Below are 15,156 nucleotides of genomic sequence, written 5' to 3'. Positions count from 1 at the left end.
TGGCTCTACCTTTTGTTAGCCATGAAACCTTGAGCAGATAAGTTTTCACATTAGGAAGATAGAGATAATAATCTGGACCTCACAGGGTTGTTATGAAGACAATATGAGATCATGTGATTAAGTGGCTCATAATAGGAACTCAACACATGTAAATAATTGTTGGCCTTTCCTCTGTCACCTTCTCTTCCAACACACATATACACACACCTATACATTCTTCTAGAACAATATAAGCTTGGTATTCAGCTGTGCAAACATGCTGCCATGTGCCCTACTGCTGAGCTCCAGGCTGTGCTATCTGACAATCTCACCTTCTATTCCCACCTCCAGGTTTAGGAAGAGCTCAAATTCAAAAGCTGGCAGATTAGCCAGAGAGAAACAGCCATGACATAGGAAGTCTGGCAGGAAGAAGACATATATCTTAGGCTGCTGTAGTCAGGACTAGAAAAGGCTATATCATTATGCCTTTTGCTTGAGAAAACTAATAGTAATAATAATCATTATTGGCTTAATTATGTCTCATGATAATAATGAATGATGATCAAAATAGCATTTCCTGAGCATTTGTTATATGCCAGGTGTAGCAATAATCACTTTACAAACATCAATTCATTTAAATCTCATAACAATACTGCAAGATAAGCATTATTATACCCATGTTAAAGATAAGAGAATTGAGTTCCAGGAACCAAAAAGACCTGACCTAAGTCACACATCTAGAGAATGGAACAGATGATACATAGCTTCATATGTATGTTGCCATTTGTTGAAACTTACACCTGTGGGGAGGAGAAGGCATCAATGACTGACTTGTGTTGAGTTCCTGCTATGAGCCACATAATCACATGATCTCACATCATCTGCATAAGAATCATGTGAGGTCTAAACGTTTTCCAGTTATTCCCTTGGTATCTCCCAAAGTGGCCAGTTGTTTTCACTTAATTTAAGGCATTTGGAGATTCAATCTTTCCTATTTGTGACAGTTCTCAGCTGTGGATAGAAGCAATGGGAGTGTCTCTAACTACTGGGAGACTCAGGCCCAGTGACATTCAAAGGTCTAACAAAGAAGCCAATAGCATTCCCTAGGAGCACTGAGGGGATGCAGGCACTATTGCTCCTTCCTGGTTCAAGAGGCCTCGCCATTCCTAAAGGTGCCAGGCCTAACCACAAATCTAGCTTTGCATTGTTGTCTCCTTGCGTGGAGTCTCCTTCCTCCCCACCTTCCCAGTTGGCAAATGCCTATTCACCCTCAGGTTCCTGTTTAGACATCTTTTCCTCCAGGAAGACTTCCCAGCCCACCCTCAGTAGGTTAGGGGCCCATCTCTCAGCCTTGGTCCCTCCACTCCCCACCCTCCATATACATGCACACCTAATGCTTTCCTCTATCACAGCATTTATCAAATTATAAAGCATTTATAAAATAATCTGTTCACCTATGTCTTTCCCATTTGACTGTGGGATCTTTGAGAGCAGGGACTGTGTCTCACTTGCCTTAGCCTCCTTAGCACCTCATATTAGGGGCTCAGGGAACTATTGTGGAATGATAGAGTGGTGAGAAAGGATAAAGGAAAGAAATGAGAGGCAGAGGGGGAAGAACAGGGCCCCCTGGGGTGTGGTATCTCAAAGGGTTGTCTGTGAGCAAGGCTGCTCTCAGGTTGGTAGGTTAGACCTGCTAATAATGACCGAGGGAAGGCAAAAACTTCAATGTGTGTATCTGTATTCCCTCCAGACCATTTTGTTCTCATTAAGGGGCTGAAGGCAGAGAGATAGCAAAAGCTCCACATTCATCTCCAGGGAAATTCCACATTCTTAGTGCCAGACTGCTGAGAGAAAACGGTCCTATCTAACAATCCTGCTCCCTTAGGCCCTGCATCTCTGTCTGGGACTGGGACTGTGACCGGGAATGAGTATGGTTTGGCCCCTGTCTGAATCAGAGTAACCTAGTTTACAACAGCATCAATCTCTTGTCACTTCCCCTAGGAAGATGGACAGTGGGGATGGTCTCCAGTGCTTTAGGTAATGATGCACACACATATACCCCAAATAATATAATAAGCAGTCTGCCAACCACTGACTCTGCCATCTATGAGTATGTGGGAGGCTTTGGCAACAGGTAATCTTTGAATTTGTTCTAAGTTTTCAGGAGAGGGAAGGCCAAACGATGCTTCTACCTGGTTATTAAATTTCTCTCTTCACCACTGCAGTTTCTAATTGATTGCATAAAGCTGACCTCATCTTTCCCATCTGTAGAATGGGAATGGCTAACCAAGATAAGAATAGAAAACACCTTACACAAATCACTATTTCTTACTGTCACATCCATGACAGATATTGCTAAGTAATCACTGCATTCTTTTCCACTGAGCAGAGTCCTGGCCCAGAATCTCAATGCAGTATTCCAGGAAGTTGATTGCCATGGACACATGAAGAAAAACGCAGGCCTGACTATGTGATTGCTAATGCCTCTTCCCACTCTGACTTTGTAGGGTTTGACTTTATAATGCAGCCCCGAAGCTAAGATTTGGAAGCAAGTTATGCAGGGGGATATTGGTGGCAAAGAGAATATTTTCACCCCTGCTCAAGCTGAAGGTCTAAATTCCAAGTCTTAGCTTTCCTCATTTCTTTTAACTATGGATAAGAGAAACAACAGGAGAGCAAATGTTTACCTTTGGGTTTGATACCAACATCTAAAGAGTTCTCTGAGGCTACTGTGGTATGGTTGAACCAACACCAACTCCATGATTAAAGCAGCCTGGGTTCAAATCCCTTCTTTGCCAAATTCCCTGGTGTGAATCCTGACAAGTTACTTTCCCCTTCTGAGCCTCAGTTTCCTCAAGCATGAAATGCAGATAACAACACCTGACTTACAGACTTTTTGTGAGGAGTAAACTGGATGAAATAATGTATGTGAAAGTGCTTTGTGTGATGCACTGCACTGAGCACATGCAGAGGATTATTATTCTTGGTATGCACCAATAGGAAAAAGACTAGGGTGTTCCGTTCCAGATGGACTCAATCTAAACTGGGGAACAAATGCTTTTTTTGGTAATTTCATCTTGTGGAAATGGCAGTCTCACGGGCCTATTTGTGTTTAATGAACCACATCCTGTATCGTCTTTTTGCATGGTTCTGAGGAGAAATAAGTTGGCTCCATCTTCTGGCCTGCCGTAGACTAGTGAGTGTCCAGCTCATATTTAATCTCCTCCAGTCTCTCCGCCTTGTCCAAGTAAATACTTCCCTAGAGCTAGATTGATCCTGCAAATAACTGCACAGAAGCTAAGGCACAAAGGGAGAGGAAAGGAATAGTTAGCCAACTCCTACCACCATGCTGGGACCCTACCATAGACAAATGCATCCAGGCTGGGATTTTTCACCTAGGATAAAATTAAGGAGTTAAGATTTAGAGGTGACTGCCCTGGGGTCAAGCCGCTAGGAATCAGAAAAGCCACGTTTATCTGAGTTCAAAATCAGTGCTCTCAAATTTTCAACAAAGTGCTTTTAATACACCAGTAGTCTTCATCCTTTCTGGAGTCAGAGAACCCTTTGAGACTGCAAGAAAGCTATGGAGACTTTCATCCCAAATAAACCACAAATGCAGATGAACAACACTTTGCCTATACCACTAAGGCATTTATGACCCTCCAAGGCTCACTCACTCACTCATTTATTTCAATAAACATTACTGAATGCTATCAATATGCCAGGCACTGATTAGGCATTAGCCAAGCAGGCAGGGTCCCTGCCTTCACAGAGCTTACAGTGCAGCAAGAGAGAAAGATGTAAACTAATAAATGTGAACTTACAAACAGGTTATGTGTAGCAAAAGAACATCATTCTAAGAAAATAAAAATGTAGCAAAGGATCCTGACATAGCCTGAGGCTTCTTGAAAGGTTTCCTGAGAAAGTGACATTTGAGTTGGGTGATAGGAAGTGATTCAGCAAAAATGGGGAAAAAAAAATCAGCAGAAGGCCAAGTGACAAAAGGATCGCAGCTTGTTCTAGGACTTGAAGGAAAGTCAGTATGACAAAATGGTAGAAAGCACGGAGACACACGGGGCTGAAGAGGTTGGCTGAGGACAGATCAGATCTGTTAGAGCCCTGCGGCCATGGGAAGGAATTTGCAAATTATCCCCATGGCAGTGACAAGGCACCTAGAAGTTTTAATCCAAGGAATAACATGTTCGGATCTCTATTTTAGAAACATCCTGTGATGGTTAATTTCATGCGTTAACTTGGCTGGGTTATCAAACTATTCGGTCAAATAGTATTCTGGGTATGTATGTGAGGATGAATTTGGAGAGATTAATATTTGAATTGGTAGACTGACTAAGCAGATTGTCCTCCTCAATGTGAGTGGACTTAAACCAGTCAGTTGAAGGCCCCAATAGAACCAAAAGGTTGACCCTCCTGCCTGAATGTCTTGAGCTAGGACATTGGTCTTTTACTGCCTCTGGACTCCAATGGAAACATCTTCTTTTCTTGGATCTCAAGCCTGCCAGCCTTCAGATTAGAACTTATAGCATTGGGTCTCCTGGTTCTCAGGGCCTTGGATTCAGACTAGAATTACACCATCTGCTCTCCTAGGTCTCCAGCTTGCTGACTGCAAGATGTTGGACGTTCTCAGCCTCAATAATTATGCTAGCCAATTTATTATAATAAATCTGTATCTATATCACCTATATTTACATATCTATGCCTGTATCTGTATCTATATATCTACCTCTAAGTCTCTTGCTACATATCCATCCTGTCGGTTCTGTTATCCTGGCTAATACACATCCTCAGTGCTGCCGTGTGGTTAGGATTCACAGTGGCAGGGTAGATGCAGGCAGACCAGGCAGGAGAACAAAGCTGGAGTCCAGACAAGCTATGATGGTGACTTGGAATAGGGTGGCAACAGTGAGATAGAAAAAGTAGGCAAATTTAAGAGTTATTTGAGAATTAAAATTGACAGAACTTGGAATGGTTTGGAAATGGAGGGGAAAATTCAGCAGAAGACCTTCTCAGAAACTAAGGTACAAAGGGAGAGGAAAGGGATAGTTAGCCAACTCCTACCACCATAGACAAATGCAGCCAGGCTGGGATTTTTCACCTAGGATAAAATTAAGGAGTTAAGATTCAGAGGTGACTGCCCTGGGGTCAAGTAGTTCGAAGTCAGTGCTCTCAGATCTTGAGAGAGGGTGTTGAGAAGGATTCCTAGGTTTCTGGTTCTGCTTCTAAACAGATGGTGGTGCTTCTCACTAGAACAATAGAAAAGTATTAGGTTGTGTGGAGTGGAGTTTGGGCAGGCAAGAGAACTAGAATGATAGCAAATATCAGAGGAAAGCTTGAGGTTGGAGGTATAAAGTAGGACTCATCAGTGTGGGGATCACAACAGAGATCATGACCATAGAAACAGTCTAGAAAGAGTGGCCCATAAGACAGGCTCCTGTGAAACCTCACTTACTAATGATGCAGAAGAGGATGAACCTGCAGAAGAGAGAGATGCGACAGTTCGGAGGGGAGGTAGAAAACCATGAAGATGTGGTATCACCGAAACGAACACAGGAAAGTGCTTCACACAGGAAGCAGACAACTTTGTCAAAGGCTACTGAAAGGTCAGGAAGATGGAACCTGAAAACTGTCTGCAGGATATTGAATCACTGAAGAAGTAAACCAAGACCCTGCAGGTCTCAGACCCTAAGAACAACTACGTTCATATCTTGTTGCCATCTTAGAAGCAAGTTCCCTCAGGAAACTGAAGGCTCTGGAGAATTATCCAGCTCTCATCAGCTCCTTGGCCACACCTGTCCTCAAAAGAAGAGGTGACAGTTGAATAATCATTCCCTTCTCCTCCTCCACCCACAACCCCTGAGATGCCTTTTAAACAGCCAAAAACTCCTTTAAAAAGTAGTCTAGGAATGTTTCAGCTGACATTCAAAAGCGCATTGTAATTCAAATGGAAATGCAGAAATGCAATCCCTTGGACAGTCTAGGAAAATTATAATAGAGATAAGATGCCTTTTAGAAGTGGCGACATGTATTTATCTGTGGGGATGTTTCTATACCATGGACTCTCCCAATCTAAACTCAGGAGCAGTGCAAGCTTCACACAGAGAATGTCCTTCCACAGGGGTCACCTAGGCAGTACACTTTTAATTGCATAGCATTCTTTCACTTCTAGCCTCTCTTTATCTCTCCATTTCTCTTTGTGGATTTTGGTGTGCCTTTGTATATCTCTCTTTGTTTTTCTGTCTCCTTTTCCCCTTCCTCCTTTTCTCTCTCTGCCTTTCTTTTCCTCTCTCTCTTGCTCTAGCTCTCTGTCTCTCTCTCTCTCACACGCACACACAGAATGAGCAATTATTTCACAAACACGTATGTCACCTTCCATAGTCAGTTTCTCTATAAAAAAGAAGCAATTAAAAATTTAGAAAACTCATAATATTGCTAATTCCTGCATCTATCACTATCCTCCCTAAGTAGAGAATTACAGGGGATGATAAAAGTTACAGATTCCTTTTGATATCTCTCCAGTCCACTTCCACAACTCCTTGCTTTCACTGGCTCCAAGCCTGTAGCTAAACTCACTGAGGCCCCTCCCAATCCTAGGACAATCTACCTCTGCCCTTGATCCTGGGTCACAATGATGACAAGGGATGACAGCAAATTAGCAACCCCCACCCCTGCTCACACACAGGTGTGCCTGCACGCACATACATACACACAAACATACACACCTGGGAACACAGTAATCGAAGTGGATGTGGCAGCCTTGGGTGGAGGGCACGGGTTGGATCAAGATAATTAGGTCCTCAACTCAGAGCTGGATGGGTCCATCCATTCCTCTATTTTCTTACTCAATCTACACAATGACTTTGCATTTTGCATATGGGAAAACCGATCTTGAAGAATGAACCACTTTGCTCAAGATCACACATCTGGTAAGAGATAGAGCTGGGATTTGAATTGGGGTCCATCTGATTGTAAAACCTGTGCTTTATCTCCAAATGAGAAAGTCTTTATCCGAGGTAGCCACAGGAAGGGTGACTTTATACAGTGAACCCTCATCATGATATAAAACTCATGTTTCATGATCACAGCTAGGGAGAATGTGTGAATATCAAGTCAAAAGGTAAAATGGAGCCCCAGTGAGAAGAAGGTAGTTTTTTTCAAAATACAGGGATATCAAGAGCACAGCAACATGTAGTGAAAGTATTATGCTAGAGCAAGAGACTCAGAAGTTCACACACTGATTGGGGGAATGGCATGGAAGCAGAGGTAATGGCTAAAGAAACCCTAACAGGCTAAACAGCTTCCATACTAATCATGCCTGGAACCTGGAGCTTCCAGAGATGACTTTGGCTACTCTAGTTGTGTCCTAAGGCCCAGCTCTTCCTGCATTGGATTAGATTCTACCTTATTGACCTGTTTGATGCTCTAGTCACCTACAGACTACTGGAAAGCTCAGAATTCCCACCTGGTCATATAAAATTCTGCCTTCCTACCTGGAGTTCTTACCAGTGGTTATTGGCATGCCCCGTGCCCCCTCTGGGATCAACATCAAAAACTAGGCCTGTTATTCTAGCTTTTATTTTTGCCCTATTACAGGGAAGAAAATACAGAGGATCCAGACCACCACACTTCCTTTCTGAGTCTAGAATAGATATTACCAGCTGATCGTAATTCCCTTTCTCAATTATCCCAATAACTTGCACACAGTGTTCTAGACAAGCCATTCCCTAGTTGATCAGAATTGGCACATGAAAGCTAGAGACCATAATATGATAGTGACTGGGTATCCCACCCAGCCTGGAAATGTCAGCCCCCTCCCTCTTCCCTGCTGTCTACTAGTGGATTTTTTTTTAAAGTCTGTAACAAAAATGATGAAATATTGGTAGACTAAGGCATGCTGGTAATGAACAACGTAGGAACAGAGCCCATATCTTCTTTATTTGGTGCCACAACATCTGACACAAGAAAAAGAAAAAACTGTTGGGAAATGTTCAAAGAATTAATGAATGATAACTATGATTTTATTTGCCCACAGAATGTACCTTTAGAAACACTTAGGGGAATGAGAGTAAACCTCTCACGGGAAATATTTTAATAAGGCACATTCACCCCCATCTCCCTTGGCTTTCCAGTAATTTCCAGTGGCTTCCCCAGATCAAAAAAGTGGCCAGGGTCCCATCATTATGAAACCTGGGAAGGCTAGGGCATTTGTTTCTAATGTCCAGGGACAACAGAACTAGGGCGAAGGAAGCAATGGGCTCAAGTTTGGATTCAAACACCATCTCCTTCAGTAAGAATGGTGGCCCTTTGCCTCTGTAAGTTAAGGTTTCCCTTCTGTAAAGGGAGAAGTGAGCACCCTTGCCTCCTTTGCTTTGTAGGTAGATGAGAAGATCATAGGAAGGCCATTGGCAAACTGTAGAGGGCTGTATAAATGCTCATAGTTGTTATCCATGCCCTATTTGGTCTATTTTCTCCAACCTACTCTACCAAGTTTGGCCCCTCCACTCCTCCTTCCACTAAGAAAGTTAAAAGGACACTTACAGGGATTTTTCTAGTGACATCTGTAGCTCACAGAGAAAACTGAGGGTTGAGCTCACACATGAGCAAGGTATGGAGCGGGGACTAGAATCCTCAGCTGATGCCCACAATTTTTACTTTATTTCAAGCTACTGTTTTCTATGTACCTACTATGTACCAGACATTTTACCTGCATCATCTCATTTTATTCTCCCAAAAGCCAGGCAGGAGAATTACTATCCCTCATTTAACACACGAGGAAACTGAGACTTAGTAATTCCTTTACCTGAGGTTACCTGCCAGGTGTGTATAAAGAGGAGTAGAGACATGAAATATCCTCCACCCCACTTCAGCACCGCATTGTCCCTCCTCCTCTCACAAGCTCTGTCCCCCGAGGTATCAGCTCCCAAGCCCAGATTCATCCTGGCCTGTCCAATGTTTAGCAGATGTCAGTGACACACAACTCATGGCTGGGGAGAAAAGGGATACTAGCTATCTTTAAGTCCAAAGACTTCTTTCAACTCTACAGAGGCAAATCCCCAGCTTCTCATCTCCCCATTCCCTAGCATCACTCCCAAATATAAAAAATAAAACCAGAGTATCTGATCTACCATCTAGGTGGTCACAGCAGGTGAAGATGGAGGGGAAGAAACACACAGAATGGTTAAGTTGACCTCAATGTATCCCCTATTCTCTTCTTGGGAGCAAGTATGGATGATGGAAGCAAGAAAAGTGCCTTTGTAGACTAGAAGCCCAGGAAGGAAAACACCAAGTTTACCCTGCAAGTTTGTGGCAAAGTCAGGTCTTGAGGGGGTCCTCCTAGCTGTTGTTTCAGCACTCTTTCTTCCTCCTCTCCCATCTTATTTGTAACAAATTCCATGATCCACCAGACAAGGAATGGGATTTTCTGGAATGAGAAATTCTAAAGTCTGAAGACAGCTAAGCATGGAAAAGGGGTGGGATTTAGAATCAGAGTAGTGTCCCAGGCCCCAAACGTGATATGAAGCAAATTACTTATGTGGCCACAGTGAGCGAAGGTTTTTATAAACATAACCTAATTGTATTACTTCAAAGTCCTGAAGCTTATTGCCCTGCTTAATGATGTGTCACATTATTTGCAGGGTAGCACAATGAGACTTCTATTGATTTAATGCACTTCCTTAAAGACTGTCATTGTTAACAGTCATAAAACGGAGCTATTCCCAGACAACTCAATTATATCCACTGTGCCCATAAACCATCCCTTGCCCCACTCAGTTGCACACAGGAAGCAGAAAGGGGTGAGAACACGACTGGGGATGCAAAGCCTCCAGGGACAAAAGGAAGGGATCTAGAGATTGGGAAGGCAGGTGGACTAGGGTTTTATCCATTCGGGAATGTGCAACTACATAAAAAGCACTAGACAGGGTGTGTAGAGCAATCCCACCTGGTCCTGGCCCTGCCAAGCAGAGCTGTGTGAAAGCTCCCTTCTCCCCTACAGACTTAGTTTCCTCAACTGCAAAACTGGAGTGCTATGCTCAATGAGATCTTTCAGATCTCTCCTGGCTCCCACACTTAGTGGTTTTTTGTTGTGATTGCTTTCATTCTTGGAGATAGGGTGGCTGAGCTGTATGAAAAGATGCAAGCATGTTTTTAACATTGCTCTTCGCCCTTTGCATCAATTGAGAGACTTTCTTTTACAAATAGTTGATAATAATAGTATTAACTATATCAAGAAGCACTTCAGTATAGTTGAAAGAGGGAAAGAACATGGGCTTTTGTGGTCAGCCAGCCTTGGGTTCCAATCCTGACCCTGCTACTTATTAGCTGTGTGTCTACGGGCACTTGATGTGGCATATCTGAGACTCATTATCTCATGTGTAAAGTGGGAGTGTGAATACACTGACCTATTAAAACACATGTATATACATGTGCGATATTTTTAGCTTTCTCAAAATGCTATTATATAAACTGCTTATCTTTAATGTGAGAAGCAGACAAGAATAGCTACTTACATACCCATTTCACAGGAAGGGAAAACTGAGGTGGAAAAGGAAAAACCTTCCCAAGGTGAGTGGGCAGAGACTGGTCTCCTGCACCTGGTCTGAGGAATTCCAATTCTGATAATAGCTGAGAATCAAAGGGAAATGAAATCTGCTGAACCTTCCTGAGGATAAAAGCCTCTCCACAGGACATAATGGAAACCGTCCGCTTGGTCATGAGGCGATTGTTTTTTCCAGAGGAAGGGAGCTCTTCTTGGGAGAGAAGAACCCAAGCTTTTTTTGGGTTCTCCCAAGAAGCCTGGAGAGAAGAAAGCATCAAGAAGACACCAATTGCTGACCCGAACCTGATCCCTGGCAGTTGTTTCAAAGAGAGGATGTGGGAAGCAAAGTACTTGCAGGAGAAGGCAAGGGCTCTGGAGTCTAGAACACTAACTTGAGGCCTCAGAAAATGCCTAACTTGAGAGAATCCTGCAAAAATCATTGTATGATCCCTCACTCTGCCCATGGTGAAACTGAAGCTCAGAGAGAGGCAGGGACTTGCCCAAGGTCACACAGCTTAGATGTGGTAGAGCCAAGATTTAGATCCAAGGCAGCTCAGTTGTTTCCCCAGACACCTTCCCTCTATACCCTGCCTGGCCACCTCCTCCAGTAGGCACTCCGGGCTTACCTTTCTGATACTGGAGCCACAGCTGCTGCTGGACCTTCTTGCTGGGAAAGTGGATGATGCAGGTGAGCTCTGAGCCATAAAGGGCCTCTGCGATGTAGTGGGAGCCATAGTGCTGGATGAAGGACAGCAGCTCCTCCCGACTGCTCTCCTTGGTCAGGATCTTGAGAACGTTAGTGAAGCCTGGACAAGAGAGGAGCATGTGGAGGTGGTCAGATGCGGGAGGCTGGCAGCTAGCAAATTATACAGTGGCAAAGGTTCTTCCCAGCCTGGATTTGGTGCCTTACCCCTCTTTCTCTCCTTCCTCAAGCAAGCACATGACCAAGCTATTCTTCCAGGGGCCTTCCTGAGCTCCTCCCTGCTACTGGACAAAGCCTAGTGACCTTCTCTAGATATTCAAGGTTCCAAGTTCATCTCTCATGAGCCACCCACACTAAGTTTTAGCTCCAGCCAAATTAGTTTTATTATTTATCCTGAATGTGACCTGGAATTTCTATCATTCTATCTTTCCTTGCATTCTCACTACCCTCAACACACACACACACACACACACACACACACACACACACACACACACATATGCCTGAAATGGCCTCCCTATGTCTTCCTTAAGTCACACCTGTGCTTCAAAGTCCCTGGAAGTCACCTCTCCTCCAAGAAGCCTTTCCCATCATCAGGGACAGGAGTGCCTCCTCTCTGCACTTTCAACATGCACCACCTTAAAGTCAGAAGCTCTACCTTATTTGTCTCTGTATCTGCACATGCATCCTCCCCGCACACCCACCCCAACTGGGTGCACGGCCCAGTGCCTGGGACACAGCAAACACACCAACCACAATTATTACAAGAACAACCAATACTGTGCCACATCAAAGTAAAATGTAAAAGAACAAGCTTCTCTCCAACATTAAAAGTGAGCTCTAATTTGCCAACATTTGATTGACAAAAGGGTTTTCCAGGAGCATCATACTGATTAATTAAAGCAGATGCACCTTTGCACTTCTAATAGGAACATCACAGTCTTATTCACAAGTGCAGTATGGGATGTGGGGGGCAGAAAACAGAATTAGGGCTCAAAGAATGGGTGTCTGATGAGAACAACCCCTCTCCATCAACCTGTTAAGTAATGCAACTGGATAATTAATACAGTAGTGTTAATAATATGATGGTTCCTGTTCAGTAATAAAAAATAATACACAGAGATGCCCTGAGGCTCTTATCCAGGCAGACAAAACTGCAATCAAATCCTTGATTCATTCATTCCCTGCTCTGCCACTTACTAGCTGTGTGACCTTGGGCAAGTTATTTAACCTCCCTAAACCTCAGTATACTTATGTGAAGAAAAATGGGATAAATAATGCCTTCCTTGCAGTACTGTTCTGTCATAAGAAATGAAACATTATAAAATGCTTAACAGATGTCAGCAATAATTACTATTTCTACTTTCCAGAGGGTGAAATCCTCCAATCCCCAGGCTATAAGAGCTCCAGTTTGCTGATGAACAAAGTGATATTGAACAAGAAAAGAGAAGAAAAGAACTCATAGATAATTAGAGGACACTCAGACAATAAATCCGTGACAGTGTTATTAGTAAGAGTCAGGGTAGAAAATCCTAGGCCAGGCCTCATTCCAGGTTCTTTCATTCATTCCTTATTTTTCAGTTTTCATTTATTTTAAAAAATTCCTCCATCATACATGAGCACCAACAATCTGCTGATCTTTGTTAGTTTTGGAGATACTGGAATAAATAAGACCCAAGCCCCGCCCACAGTTCTCAGGTCATAGACAAGATTCTAATATAAATCAAGCACTTGTTAATGTCTTGATATAGATATTCAAGCACCGAGAATTCTGTGAGTTGTTTTGAGGGGAATGGAGAATGGGAGAGGCATCACAGAGTAATATGGCATATGTTCCCAAGACAAAGAGGTCCAGACAGAGGGAACAGTATGGGCAAAGTCACAGTGGCATGAGAGAACATGCACCATTTTGGGCACTATAAATTGCTGCCATCTGTTGGAGCTTAAAGTTCATGTGGATACAATGTGGGTGGTACATGTAAAGGGATGGGGGTGTGGGAGTTATATATGATTTTTGTATCGGAGATGGGCAGGAAAATAAATTAGCCAGGAGAGAAGGAGAAATTGGTATCTGAGGAGAATTTATAATTCACAAGCTTGAAATACTTCAGAAACATAAATAGGACTTAGATGACTGTTTATCCCCACTCTCCTATTCATACTTCCACACCCTACTCAGATACTTTTTCCTCAAGGGAGCCTCTCTAGCTCCCCCAGAATGATTAGCTCCGTCTTCTGTGCCACCGCTTCCCCACTATTGCATTGACTCTACTGTCTGTCAGCCTCCGGTCCACCCACCCTCCCTGGGACTCCTTGATGGAAGACAGGATGCATCCCATTTCCTCAGCATCCCTAGTGCTCTCACATACCCTGGAACATGCTAGGTCCTTGGGAACAAGTGCTAAATTATTCCAAGTCCGCTGTCCTCACCTGCTGAGAGGGTGATGGTGCTGAGTTTCACACGGTAGAGGTTGCTCCGGACCCGCCACTGCTGCACCATGGGGTAACCCATGGCCTCGTCATACCTGATATCTCCTGGGAGAGGAAATAAGATGGTCACGTGAGCCCAGAATTAAGACGCTTCACACCACAAGGCTCACCCTGCAGCTCTTGGTTCTGGGTAACAGACACCTCTTGGAAGTGCCAGCTTTCATTGGGATTGACAATTTTATGAACCCCACCCTCCAGGCCTCTTCCTGGTCTCTAATCTCAGCTCCACCCCTCATTTTTCTCTCTGCTCTATAGCTTGCAAGTCCCCTTTACCCTACAAGTAAGAGCAACCTCAGATCAGATCTATGTCTTACCTCACCCCATTTACAACTTGCCACCAGGCACTAGATATCTCAGTGCTTCAGTTTCCACATCGACACTGTAGCTATCTCTAATGCTCTTATTTCATAAGCATGTTGTGAGGCTCAAGTAAGGTACTAGAAGTGGGAGCCTTTTGGTAACCTAGAAATGTTGTGCATGTAGACCATGTGTAAGTAAACTACAGCCCATTTGTTATGTATTGTCTATAGCTGCTTTCACACTATGACAGCAGAGTTGAGCAGTTGCAATACAAACCACCTGCAAAGGCTAACACATTTATTAACTTTCCCTTTATGTTTGCTGACCCTTATGTAGACTATCATTTCTTAACATGGCAACATGGATGTTCATAAGTATTATGTAAAATAGAGGTATACAGAAATAAACTCTATTTCAAGTAAGACTGAGAAACACAGGCAAAACAAAGTTTAACTGTATAATTTCTCAGCATCTTGATTAGATTAATATGCATGAAGGTAGTGTGCAAACTTCTTTGACCATAAAAGCCCTTTCGTATGAAAGGTCTCTTGGAATTCATGTTTTATAGAATATATTTCAGGAAACACAGGTATAAACAAGAAATAAAAAAAGAAAAGACACAAGGAAGTGTTAGCAAATGATTAACTTTGGGCAGTGGTATATGAAAAATTCTTGTTTTCTGATTTATATTCACCTCTATTTTCTAAATTTTCTACCATAAGCTTTGCAAACTCTTTTTTATAAGCTGAACAAAAATACATTAAAAAGATGCTAGTCACATCAGCAGTTATTATTACTGTTTTTATGTATCCATGCTTTCCTGTGCCTCTGCAAATGGCAGGCACATTTTCTATCCTTTTCTCTTGTCCCCTGGTGAGTAGGCACTTAAAGAGATATTTGATACCAAGATTAAAATGAGAATCTCATTGTAACAAATGATTTCTTCCTGGACATTACTGCAGTATTAAAGTTGTCCATTACTGTCACCTTTTTTTTTTTTTTCCTCCTTATCCTCCTTAGCCTTTTCAGGAATAAAATAGTTTTTCAGAGGCTTTCATTTTAAAGTAAAATATTCATGATCCCCAAAGATATGTCCACTGGAGCGAGGTTGTTTGTTATAAATACGTCGTCT

At 42.9% G+C, this 15,156-nt stretch overlaps 1 protein-coding gene across 10 annotated transcripts in view; it reads right to left on the bottom strand.

Moving 5' to 3' along the window:
• The window catches only part of ASTN2 (astrotactin 2), a 986,627-nt gene that overhangs the window by 277,191 nt on the left and 694,280 nt on the right, over positions 1–15,156 (bottom strand). For all 10 annotated transcript variants that reach the window (XM_045372567.2, XM_015436667.3, XM_015436666.3 and 7 more), the window contains 2 exons: positions 13,665–13,769; positions 11,158–11,337 (listed from right to left, as the gene is read on the bottom strand). In XM_045372567.2, coding sequence (XP_045228502.2) covers positions 11,158–11,337; positions 13,665–13,769 — 285 coding nt within the window. The remainder of the gene's footprint in view (positions 1–11,157; positions 11,338–13,664; positions 13,770–15,156) is intronic.

Source organism: Macaca fascicularis, chromosome 15 (genome assembly GCF_037993035.2).
Source record: "Macaca fascicularis isolate 582-1 chromosome 15, T2T-MFA8v1.1".
NCBI lineage: Eukaryota > Metazoa > Chordata > Mammalia > Primates > Cercopithecidae > Macaca > Macaca fascicularis.
This window is presented reverse-complemented; position numbering and strand designations above follow the sequence as displayed.